General features: G+C 36.4%; 1 protein-coding gene across 18 annotated transcripts in view; it reads left to right on the forward strand.

The window, feature by feature from the left end:
• The window catches only part of LRRC4C (leucine rich repeat containing 4C), a 1316491-nt gene extending 1304700 nt beyond the window's left edge, over nt 1-11791 (forward strand). For all 18 annotated transcript variants that reach the window (XM_050758335.1, XM_050758338.1, XM_050758336.1 and 15 more), the window contains one exon: nt 5408-11791. In XM_050758335.1, the coding sequence (XP_050614292.1) occupies nt 5450-7372 (1923 nt within the window). In that variant the 5' untranslated portion in view covers nt 5408-5449 and the 3' untranslated portion in view covers nt 7373-11791. The remainder of the gene's footprint in view (nt 1-5407) is intronic.
• Nucleotides 11792-12821: the final 1030 nt, after the last annotated feature.

The raw sequence follows: 12821 nt of genomic DNA on the forward strand, positions 1-12821 counted from the left end.
TATGATGATTTAGCAATGATACTGTGCTAAATAAAGCATCTCCATTAGCTAACTCTTTCATATATACTTGCTTCTGTGTCTCTCACTGCACTGGCTCTCAGTGCACTAAAGCATGGGTAGTAAAGGAAGAAAGTCTGTTGACAAAGTCAAGATATCCTCTGGGACAAGACTAAAAGTATCATAGTTTAATTCAAAACTCACACAAATGCATTTGTAAATAAATGCTGTCAGATGACATTGTAATGGATAGTGCATACTTTTAAATTAATTTTCCTTTGATGTGATAAAAACATCTTATGAAAGAGATGTTGAAGCCTGTCTTTTGATATAAAGTAACGTAATTTAGATATTAAAGTAAAAAACCTTTTGTTGATAGTAGTTGATTTAATTCAGGGCATGTACCAAGCATTATTTGCTGTAGGTTATAAATTAGCTTTGAACCAGCTATAATTCTTAGAGCATTACTTATGACTGATTTATAGAAAATCTCATTAATTGCAATAGCACAAAGACCTTGAAGCAAGAAGTAGAAAATAAAACTCAGTCTGGAGAGTAAGAAAGAATAGATGCACATACCTTATAATTAATAGCACTATATCATTGTTGCATGTGTTTTACTGATAGAATGTTCCTGAATATATCAAGTAATCCTTACCACAAATTTGAATAAGATATATTATTGTTGCTCCTGCCTTATAAAATAGGAAGAAATTGAGTGTCCCATCACTGTATTTTTAATATGTATTAAATATTATTATATATTGCTTCTTATGAGCCAGTAACTTTACATACACAGTATTTTGTGACAGCTGTAACCAAAGCCTTTTGAGTAGAAAACAGTGTTGTTCTTTCACAGATGGGGAAAGTAAAGTATAGGGAGATCAAGTAACTTTCTCAATTTTAAGGTCATTGAGGGTCAAACAGGGATATGATCTCAAGAAGTCTCACACTGGACCCTTTTCTCTTGACCACTGAGCATGGCTGCCTTTATTGCCCCATATTTTAAAAGGAAAAAGGTGGCAAACAGCAGAGTAAGGAATTATCTTCTTTACTTTTGTGCTATTTCCAGTCAACCAGTTATTTCTACCTGTTTTGCCTGAGACCCTAGGATTCTAAGGATGGCTACGCGGTAGGGAATGGGAGAAAGCTTAGAGGAGCTGGACCCTGGGACCCCAACAGTAAAAACTTTAATTTGTTTATGTATCAGGGAATTTGCATGCTATGTTATTTTATGCCCAATGACCTTAAGAACATATGCCCTCTCCCCCTGAAACCTATGTCTGTTTCAGGGAGAGAGGGCATATATAAAACTACACTAAATCACTCAAATGATAAATTTTCGATGGTCATTATTACTGGAAATTTGGATAGCTTTTTATTGATAATGAAAACATAAAAGAGTTATTTAAGGCCATATTTAAATTTACAAGGAGGATAACTCTATCTGACTTAGGTTATGAAACCTACCAACCACATTGTTGTCATGATATAAATGGGACAGAGTACACGTGTAGTCCTATAAAAACTGTTAACAGGATTGACATGATGAGCCAGGCCTTTTTGTTTAGTCATTGTTTTAAAATTCAGGTTTTATTATTATTTAGCTATAGTGAAGCAACAGACCAGGAGATGGCTGCTGTTTAAAAAGTGATGTTTTACTCACAACTCACAGGAGGGGGGGCATGACACAGCATGTGGAGGCCACACTGGGAAGCAGCAGGATCAGCCAGTAGGGAGCAGCCAGTGGAAAATGGGGGCAAGAGTCTTTATTGTGGTTTTAGGGGAAGGCAGGGTAAATGGGCTTGTGATTGGCTAGTTTGAATAATTTTGGCAGGCTCTGGGACATAGGGGCTGTCCCTTGTTTCCTGGTAAGTGGTAAGTGGACGTGGGGTGATTAGGGCAGGGGAATGGTGGTCTGAGTGTTAAGAGTCTTGGGAGAAGCTGATAAAGAAGGTGGCTGGGGTTTGACCTTTGGATTGGCTGGTTTGTTTATGAAAGTCATGCTTATAGGCAAGTCCTTGACTACTTCTAGGAATTTGCTAGCCCTGAAAGGGTAGCCTCTCTAGATTCAGCAAGGCCTCAAATGTTAGAACATCAGAAAACACAAAAAAATAAGAAGGCATGATTAATACATTAGAACATGTGACTACATATATGCAAAGGGCTGTGATTAGATATTTGCTTTGTTGTACATTTTTCAATATCTTTTTGTTTTGTGCCTACAGTATGCCAGGCACTGTGTTGGCAATAGGCTAAGAGGAATCCATCAGACATGGCCCCTGTTCTCACAGAGTACACAGGCTGATGGAGGAAACCACCCAGAAACAAATAATCACAGTACCAGATGGTGTGAAAAGTCAACCTAGAACTGCAACAGCTCCAAGGAAGGAAGCAAGTTGGTTGGCCTTAGAAGGCTGGGGAAAAAAATTAGTGTAACTCAGAATCTATTAGTCAAGTATTTTTGCTGTCATAGAAAAGGACACAAAAGCCTCTGAAACCAGAAACAAATTGAGGACTTTAAATATCACCTTCTTAAGACCAAGGTTCCTTACAGTGGTTTTGTAAATGTGGGTATATGTTTAAGGATTGCTAATGGCAGCTGGTTTTCCTTAAGAGTGCATCTCCTATTACTGAGGGAAAAAAGCCTCTTCTCCACTTTCTGTAGGCTATTTAGTAAATGCAACTATTTCTCACTAGTGAAAGGATCATGTCCTAAAAAGGAGCCAGCCCTTCTTCCTCAAACCCTCCGGTGGTAGACAAGGAAGTGCTGGCTTTGAAACTAGATCGCTCTCTGGCATTGGCTTCTCTCCAAGACTCACTTGAGCCAACAGGAAGATCTTCCTAATTGCTCTGCTTGCCACTAGTTTCTTCCATTGCTTGTCTCTGCCCCATGTTAACCTCACATCATCATTTATCAAAACAAAGCCGATGATAGCATTCTTTGCTAAAAACAAAACATGTTGCCTGCACTATAAAATTGGGACTCTTAAGTTTGACGTAACCAACCCTTAAGAGTCTTTACCCGATCTCATTCCAGCTTCCTTTCTCATTCTCGTCCTCAGGCCTTCCATTCTGACAGAGGGCACTTTTTACTGTTCCCTGGATGTACTAGCATTTTTCACGTGTGCTTGCCTTGGTTCAGCTGATCCCTCCGTGCTTAAAATGGCCTTCTTTCCTTTTCTTAGCAGCTTCTACAAAATTTAGATCAGATATCCGTCTTCTCTGAAACCTCCTTGGTTTTCCAGCATAGATTAAGTTGCTCCGATGTTAGTGCTCTTGTGCCAGTGTGGACTTCTGTCATAGCAATGAACATATATCATTGTACTTCATCTGTTTGCCTATCTGTCTCACCCTTTAAATTTAAATTCTCCCGAGGTAAGGATTCTGTTCCTCATCCTTATATGCCCACTACTTAGCAAAATGTCTGGTTGAGGGAAACAACAGAAAAGACTTAGAACAATGCCTCCCACATTGTCAGAACTCAATAAATGCTACATATGATTATTTTATAATAAAATATTTTTATATTTATTAATATATTAATAGAATTATATTTGTTATTTCAAACATAAATATTTTAATATAATTTATTACTAAATTTAATATTTATTTAATATTTAATATGAAAATATTTTAATATTAAAAATACATTAACATTTCATTATAACTCTAAATCTATAATTATTACCATAATGATTACTATTATTTGTGAAATTAATATAATGAAATTAATATTTCATATTAAAAATATTTTGTATAATCTATCATGATATGATAATCATATCTAACATTTATTGAGTTCTGACCATGTGGGAGGCATTGTTCTAAGTCCTTTTTCTGTATTAACTCATTTTATCCTCACAACAACCCTATGTGGTATGTAATATTAATATCTTCATTCCCATTTTGCAAGTGGGACAGAAATTAAGCCGCAGAAAGGATAAGTAACTTGCTCCAGGTGACACATAATGGGTCCTACATTAGTACCTTTTTGAATTGAAATGTGGTGACCCCTCTCACTGCCCCCCTTTTTTTTTCTTTCCAAGAGATTCATAGAAGACACATTGTTTATTAAGTTGAGAGACTTGGGAGAAGTTATTACACAGGTGCCCAGTCCACAATAAGCCAGCTGAGTGGGGCGTATACTTGGTAACAACGTAAGCTCCTTTGGAAGACTTCCTGTGGCCACAAGAAATGCAGGAGATGAGTTATTTTCCTTCCCAAAAATCTACTCAAAACCAGTAAGAGTAGGGACACAAGACTTAATAGTCCTGTTATACTTTTTTTTCTGTAAATAAAAATTATGTTTCATGGGAAAATAGTTAATATGTGGTATGTCTGCTTATAGGCTGCAGTCAGCTATGTTATAATGAGTCGGTATATGAGAATCTCTAGAAGTTTATATATACATGTGCATGTCACTCTTTCAGTGCATCTTCACAGGTACCATAAATTAAGTTGCCAGTGCTTACAGCTGAGGTCACCCCCAAAGGACAGGCATTTTAAAGAAATTAGTGAAAAATATTTTGCATTTACCTTTATTGTCATAGCAACATTTTTATGGAGCATGTGAGATCATATTCCCTGGGACCAGTCTAATGAGCATCTGAGCCCTGATTTATACTTACTAAACATGTGACTTCTTGAATGTCACTTCTATGATGATATTTCTTCATTTTGAAAATGTAAAGGATGACAATTCCTACTTCAGAGAAGTGTTGTAAGGATTACAAGGGATCACAACCAGCTTCATGGGCCTACAACCTGTGCAGTTGCAAAGAAACCCACGTTAAGATGGACCCACACTTGGTTTAGTGGTCTTTTGTTACTGATTTGATATTATTAATAATTTTTATAAGGCTTCCTACATTTTTATTTTGCACTGGGAACCACAAATTATGTAACCACTTCTAGACAGGCTTGTTTATGAAGTATATAGCCCATGGTGCTTGGCACATAAAATAACCTTCAATATAATATGTCAGCTATTACTACTTTTGCAAAGGAGCTTTTAGTTTGTTTGATATAGCCCCAAAGTCCTATTTGCTAAACTTTTTCAATCTGCTGTGGGCATTGAAGCTAGTGGTGGGATATATATTATATGTCCTCATGCATTTGGGCCACATTTGATTGGTAAACAATACATTAGTGTCCTCTACCTCATTGATCCCTTACTCTGTGGTTATACATCTCATGGAATGTGGGCTTTGGATGGCTCCTAATTTGGATTAAAGGTACATTTTCCTCTAAATATGAACCATGCAGATTAATAAAGGATATTAGGTTTGTTTTTAATTTGTCTGACAAATAATGGCTTTAGCTGATACACTATATCACTGACATTACTCCAGAAAGATACTTAGAGTAAATCTAATCTAATAATTGTTTTTTTGCTTTTATTTTGCAGACTGTTTGAATTCTAGAAGGACCAACACCAGATAAATTATGAATGTTGAACAAGATGACCTTACATCCACAGCAGATAATGATAGGTCCTAGGTTTAACAGGGCCCTATTTGACCCCCTGCTTGTGGTGCTGCTGGCTCTTCAACTTCTTGTGGTGGCTGGTCTGGTGCGGGCTCAGACCTGCCCTTCTGTGTGCTCCTGCAGCAACCAGTTCAGCAAGGTGATTTGTGTTCGGAAAAACCTGCGTGAGGTTCCGGATGGCATCTCCACTAACACACGGCTGCTGAACCTCCATGAGAACCAAATCCAGATCATCAAAGTGAACAGTTTCAAGCACTTGAGGCACTTGGAAATCCTACAGTTGAGTAGGAACCATATCAGAACCATTGAAATTGGGGCTTTCAATGGTCTGGCAAACCTCAACACTCTGGAACTCTTTGACAATCGTCTTACTACCATCCCGAATGGAGCTTTTGTATACTTGTCTAAACTGAAGGAGCTCTGGTTGCGAAACAACCCCATTGAAAGCATCCCTTCTTATGCTTTTAACAGAATTCCTTCTTTGCGCCGACTAGACTTAGGGGAATTGAAAAGACTTTCATATATCTCAGAAGGTGCCTTTGAAGGTCTGTCCAACTTGAGGTATTTGAACCTTGCCATGTGCAACCTTCGGGAAATCCCTAACCTCACGCCGCTCATAAAACTAGATGAGCTGGATCTTTCTGGGAATCATTTATCTGCCATCAGGCCTGGCTCTTTCCAGGGTTTGATGCACCTTCAAAAACTGTGGATGATACAATCCCAGATTCAAGTGATTGAACGGAATGCCTTTGACAACCTTCAGTCACTAGTGGAGATCAACCTGGCACACAATAATCTAACATTACTGCCTCATGACCTCTTCACTCCCTTGCATCATCTAGAGCGGATACATTTACATCACAACCCTTGGAACTGTAACTGTGACATACTGTGGCTCAGTTGGTGGATAAAAGACATGGCCCCCTCCAACACAGCTTGTTGTGCCCGGTGTAACACTCCTCCCAATCTAAAGGGGAGGTACATTGGAGAGCTTGACCAGAATTACTTCACATGCTATGCTCCGGTGATTGTGGAGCCCCCTGCAGACCTCAATGTCACTGAAGGCATGGCAGCTGAGCTGAAATGTCGGGCTTCCACATCACTGACATCTGTATCTTGGATTACTCCAAACGGAACAGTCATGACACATGGGGCATACAAAGTGCGGATAGCTGTGCTCAGTGATGGTACGTTAAATTTCACAAATGTAACCGTGCAAGATACAGGCATGTACACATGTATGGTGAGTAATTCCGTTGGGAATACTACTGCTTCAGCCACCCTGAATGTTACTGCAGCAACCACTACTCCTTTCTCCTACTTTTCAACTGTCACAGTAGAGACTATGGAACCGTCTCAGGATGAGGCACGGACCACAGATAACAATGTGGGTCCCACTCCAGTGGTCGACTGGGAGACCACCAATGTGACCACCTCTCTCACGCCACAGAGCACAAGATCGACAGAGAAAACCTTCACCATCCCAGTGACTGATATAAACAGTGGGATCCCAGGAATTGATGAGGTCATGAAGACTACCAAAATCATCATTGGGTGTTTTGTAGCCATCACACTCATGGCTGCAGTGATGCTGGTCATTTTCTACAAGATGAGGAAGCAGCACCATCGGCAAAACCATCACGCCCCAACAAGGACTGTTGAAATAATTAATGTGGATGATGAGATTACGGGAGACACACCCATGGAAAGCCACCTGCCCATGCCTGCTATCGAGCATGAGCACCTAAATCACTATAACTCATACAAATCTCCCTTCAACCACACAACAACAGTTAACACAATAAATTCAATACACAGTTCAGTGCATGAACCGTTATTGATCCGAATGAACTCTAAAGACAATGTACAAGAGACTCAAATCTAAAACATTTACAGAGTTACAAAAAACAAACAATCAAAAAAAAGACAGTTTATTAAAAATGACACAAATGACTGGGCTAAATCTACTGTTTCAAAAAAGTGTCTTTACAAAAAAACAAAAAAGAAAAGAAATTTATTTATTAAAAATTCTATTGTGATCTAAAGCAGACAAAATTATGTGTATTCCTCAGAACCTGTTTTTGCTGCACTTATTCACTATTTTCCCACATCTCGTTCCTCCCTTCCCTGATTGCCATATTTTTCATAGCAGATCTCAATTCCTTAAAGAACTGGTCTAGGAAATTTTGTAAGAATTCTGTTACACTTTGAGATTTTTATGGTGAATTCTAGTGGTGAGATCCAGTCTATTTTGTCTCTCTCTCTCTTTTTTTAATTTTTTTCTTTTTCCCTCATACCCATATGAAGTAATCCAATGGGGAATGCAATATTAGAAATAGATTTTTAAGAGAGAACAAGGAAAAAAATGCAAGATCTTATATTTTTCATGTAATGACCTGTTCTGTATTTATGAGGGAGACCATTCTATGGAAAAGAAAAGTAAGCAAACAACAGATTAATTTGCATATGAGCATCTATAAAACCCATGACTTTTAAACAACTCTAGAACCAGAATTTGTAGTTAAAAAGCTAAAAATAAGATTATAAATAAAATATTGTTGGTTTTTCTGTACCTGGACACAACTCATTTGTAGTATGGCTCAAATGTGAGAAACTTGAAGGTAATTAGATTTTCTGCTTTCTAAGAAAGAAAATACTACAGTATTCTTCAGTCACAAAACCAATCTCTACAGGGTCCTGTTTGACTAGTTGACTTGAGTTTTAGATCTATGTTTAAGGATGCTGTGGTATTTTTTCCTTCTCATTAGGCTTATACTTTGTAGAATGCTCAGGTTCAAAAATAATGATTTTGTGAAGTAAATTTAATTCTACTTGAAGGAAAGTTTCAGTATAATTTATTTACTGTCTCCTAAACGTAATTTCATTGGTCAGATGAACTATAACCGCAAAACATGAAAGTATTCTAAATCATCTAGAGCTGAAAAAGAATATTTGGTGATGAGTATTAGCAAATTCAGTTCAATTCAATGATAATTATTAAAGACCTACTGTGTGCAAAATACAGATTTTAGTATCGTGGGTGCACAGTTGACAAGATCTGGTTCCTGCTCTTGCATTACTCCCAATCTATATAAAAATGATTAAAGAAATCATCTCAGTTCATTACTGGTTGCCAGCTCTAATTTTACTGTTAGGTGAAAGGCTGTGAATCAGACCCTTAACGTTCAAAATATTAGATTATTAGATTATTGTTATTATACAAAGCTCTTGGATTTCTGGTTTCTTCCATCTTTTTGGAAGAGGTGATTATCTTTTTCTAAATGCAAACTGCAGAGCTATAAGAAGTGTGGGTTTAGATTTGCTCTGAAGGATGAATACATACCGGGAGAGGGCAATGCTAAATCAGTGGTAATAATTAATGGTATTTTTTAAGGAGCTGGGGGCATTTTGGCTAAGAGACCATACACTGGATCCCAAGTAAAAAGGGAACTTTCTGGTTATTGCACCTTGGCATTCTCCTGATATTTTCATATATTATGTATATGACTTCTATCTTTATGTGAAACAAGTGAATATATACAGATCTCATTATTGGCCTTGAAACTTGCTACCTTGGTGGTGAAACAAGGACTGACCAAGCTGAAGAAAACTTCAGCTCCTAATGGCTAAGAAGCTTGGATACTCACACTTAATTCTGCAGGTTGAACCTTACTCCATGGTTTCGTGGTTTCCAGGTGTGAAAAATCAATTATTAATAGCAAAGTAGGTCAGAGAAAATGGGAGAAAAAGACGGGAAATGAAGGAGAGCATGCAAGAGTCTTGCTTCTATTTTTTTGATCACCAATTATCTGGCTTTTTTCTTCCTTATATCTTACCTCCCTTTGTTAGGAACACAATCCACACTTGGTTTCACTGTGAAGACTCAAGAAAAGGGAAAACATATTTTGACTATTGTTTGTCAAGTTATTCAGTAGTGAATATACTTAACACATTCCCAACCTGCAGATCACAAAAACACAAACAAGCAACAACAAAAAACACCAACAAATATCTATAACAACAAGCAAGTGCTAGTACAAACAAAAGTGATATAAATCGAGAGGGAAAATGATCCTGCTTTCTCTACTTGGCTTGCGTTCACCAAACTCTGTCTTTGCTGACCCTGAAGCTTCTTTCATTTTAAGCTTAGAATTCTTGCAGGTTTAGTCCAAGTATGCAATTACCCTTGGCTGTGAGAGGTGGCTGAGCAGTTAGAAAAATGCTACCAAATAGGATGAAAGGTGAACTTGTACTTAAAAAGTTAGGTTGGAATCTAAAGCATACAATTCAGTCTTCTAGGAGGTTATAGTATAGTACTAATGAATATATTTTGTGAAAAAAATTGATGCAAGGTTTAAATAAACCAGACTTGACTTCTATAATAAATTTAGAAACTCTTTTACCAAAGGTCCTCATTTCAGGTTTTGGGGATAAAGGGTAGAGTGCTATAAATCTATTATTTAAAGAAATCTAAAATGAATTCTAGATGTTTCTGATTAACAGTAAGCCTCTATTTTCCCTGCATAACATATTTGACCCTTGGCCCATCAGAACAGTAGCTGCACTGATGTATTAGAGACCATTACAAACGTGAATTTACTTAGTTTAGCAGGAAGCCTAGATGACTGTTTAAATATTCGCTATACTGTTGTACCAAAATATAATTCTATGTCTACTGCTCCTTGTAGTCTATCCAAAGGCAACTGGGTGGCAGTATTCTGAAATATGCACACCAAAAACACACCATTTACAATTCATCAAGTTAAAGTAACCCAGTGATAATCTGTGTGTGTGTGTGTGTGTGTGTGTGTGTGTGTATTTGTATTTCCTACTAATAGTATGCATTTTGCTTCCCTAAACATCCAAGATGCTTCAGAAAGAAGATTCTCTAACATCTTTTTCTATTCAGGAATTTTACTCCTCCACATCTGCCATGACCTTAGTCTTGAACACTCTTTTGAAAGTGTACAGATGTATTTGCATTAGCAAAATAATAAAAGGATTTGGTGTAGCTTACACATATAGGCTCTGATAAAGCTTTAATAATTTCCCCTCGTATTTCAAATATTCTGAAATCGTGTATCTTTTTCAAAGACTGAAATAGGTTATTTGCATATGGAAGAGTGCTAAAAAATTTTTTTGATAAAGAAAATGTGGCTAGTTCATAATTGCTTTTAGTCCTTATAATCAAAAAATTAAATATTAGGATATTGTTTGAGACCCGTTTACCATGAAATAAAATTCTAAATATAGATGTGCTGGGGGTAAAAATTCTTGACAATGTAAGGGCTATTTACATGGCGGAAAGAAAAGGAAGAAGGCATATTAAGAATAGCCTTCACTGAAACATAAAAACATATTAAGTAGATGGCGCCAGAGTATCCAACATTTTTAAGGTAAAGATTGATCAAGGTGAAAAACAAAAAACAAAAAACTTCAGTCTCATCTTTTTGGGATAATCTTCAAGATATTTAGATAAAGTTGAAGAGTTAGATGAGTGCTTACAAATGCAATGTGGCACTCTAAAGCAATATAATTTAAAATATTGTGTTCAACTACTTATTTGTGGCTTCAGCTTGTTTTAATAAGAATCTTGAACATAATGATATCATTAACTATCCAGACATAGCAAGTGAATGCTGGGTAAGCAGTCATACTCTGCAAAAAGCTGTCTTTCTCTTAAATATAGTAGCACAGAATCAAATATCTTATAAAACATCCTGAAATTACATATGCACCATTATTTCTGATTAGAATGTGATTCTGTACAATAGCTACTTCTGATAAAAATGAGTCTAAACAGTTACCTTCCAAAAATCAAGGTCCCTGCAATTCTTTCTCTTCTTTTGCAAGAAGAAATGTGAATTCCTAAAAGCTCTGTACATATTAGATAGGAAGCAGCTGGGACACCACTGTCTTCTCATGCTCCATCGGGATACAGAACGCGATACATCTGGCTGTATGAGAGAAAAAAGAAATCTTCTAGAATTAATGTAGCACACTGTCAATTAGGATCCAAATTTAGATACTGAATGAAGCCTTCTCAAAACACATACCAGTTCACATCCTTCTGTTTCTTAAACTGCTGCCAACAGAACTTCCGAAATTTCAACCTTATTTGAGAAAACTATATAAATTGTATGTAAAATTATATAATTAAATTTTATAATATGGTTAGCAGTAAAATGTAAAACTGCTGTTCATTTTTTGTTTTGCCCAGGATTAAGAAAAAAGAAAAATAGAGAGGAACTTGCTGCAAGGCAGACAATAAATGAAGCTATTTTAATGGAATCACATGATATTGGAAAAATCTTTGTTTTGTAAATTGTGTTCTATGCAGAAAATGAGCACATCCATCTATCCCTTGCACCAAAAACAGAAAGGAAGGCCTATGAAAATCAGACCATGAAGTCTTATTTTTCATTATTTGGTCTAGTAATTTAATTTCATTTTCCAGATTATTAATGCTGCACTTTATTATATATTTGATGCTGAATTGCTGAATTTGACTTGTCCAAATGGCATCAATCCTGCCTTTATCTCATTGCCAGAAGTAGTGAATATATTGCTTTTTATCCTGATGAAAGGGAAGATTCAATGTTGTTTGAAGAAGAGGGGCTGATCTGTGTGGTGGCAGTAGAACATATTCTGATTGATGTCCTCTAAACTTGAAAACTTGCCAGAGCATCCACCAAGTTCAACCCTAGTTCAGTTATGATGGAAACCCATTATGGGCACCATTAGCAACTATTGTGCCTATATATTAATAAGTCTAGTGAATGACAATTAGTTTATCCCCTTACTTCTCAGCCCTTCCACATTGAAAGAAGTAAAAAGTGAAACTCACCAATTGCTATTTAAGCACATTTGCTAGTTTTGTAAAGTCTATAGACTTCTAAGAGGAATATATGAAACCTCAAGTAAATATATTAAAACATGCACAAAATAAATATATTTATGATATGTACTTTTTATTGTAGTTACTATCAAATTTTAATCAAAAAATTGTAATACTAGGGAAATCTCAGGTTTTACTAATGGAATTATGAAAAAATATTAATCTTAATAAAATTTGTAAAATGCCTTAAATGTTAGATGTTGAAATGGACTTCCAGTTCCTGTAGCTACTTCTATTAAAATTATCATATAATATTTTACAAAATGAGAAAAGTAATACAGTTTCTCTTTCCAGTTGCCCTGAAGCAGACTAACGGATGCTTGTAAAGATGTTTCTCAGCATAAATGGATTCTTAGAGAATGAACTTCAGTTAATTCTGACCTTAAAAAAATGTCATGTAGCTATGTATTTTCATCTGAAACATTTTCAAGAGTCT

The sequence above is a fragment of the Macaca thibetana genome, chromosome 14 (genome assembly GCF_024542745.1).
Source record: "Macaca thibetana thibetana isolate TM-01 chromosome 14, ASM2454274v1, whole genome shotgun sequence".
NCBI lineage: Eukaryota > Metazoa > Chordata > Mammalia > Primates > Cercopithecidae > Macaca > Macaca thibetana.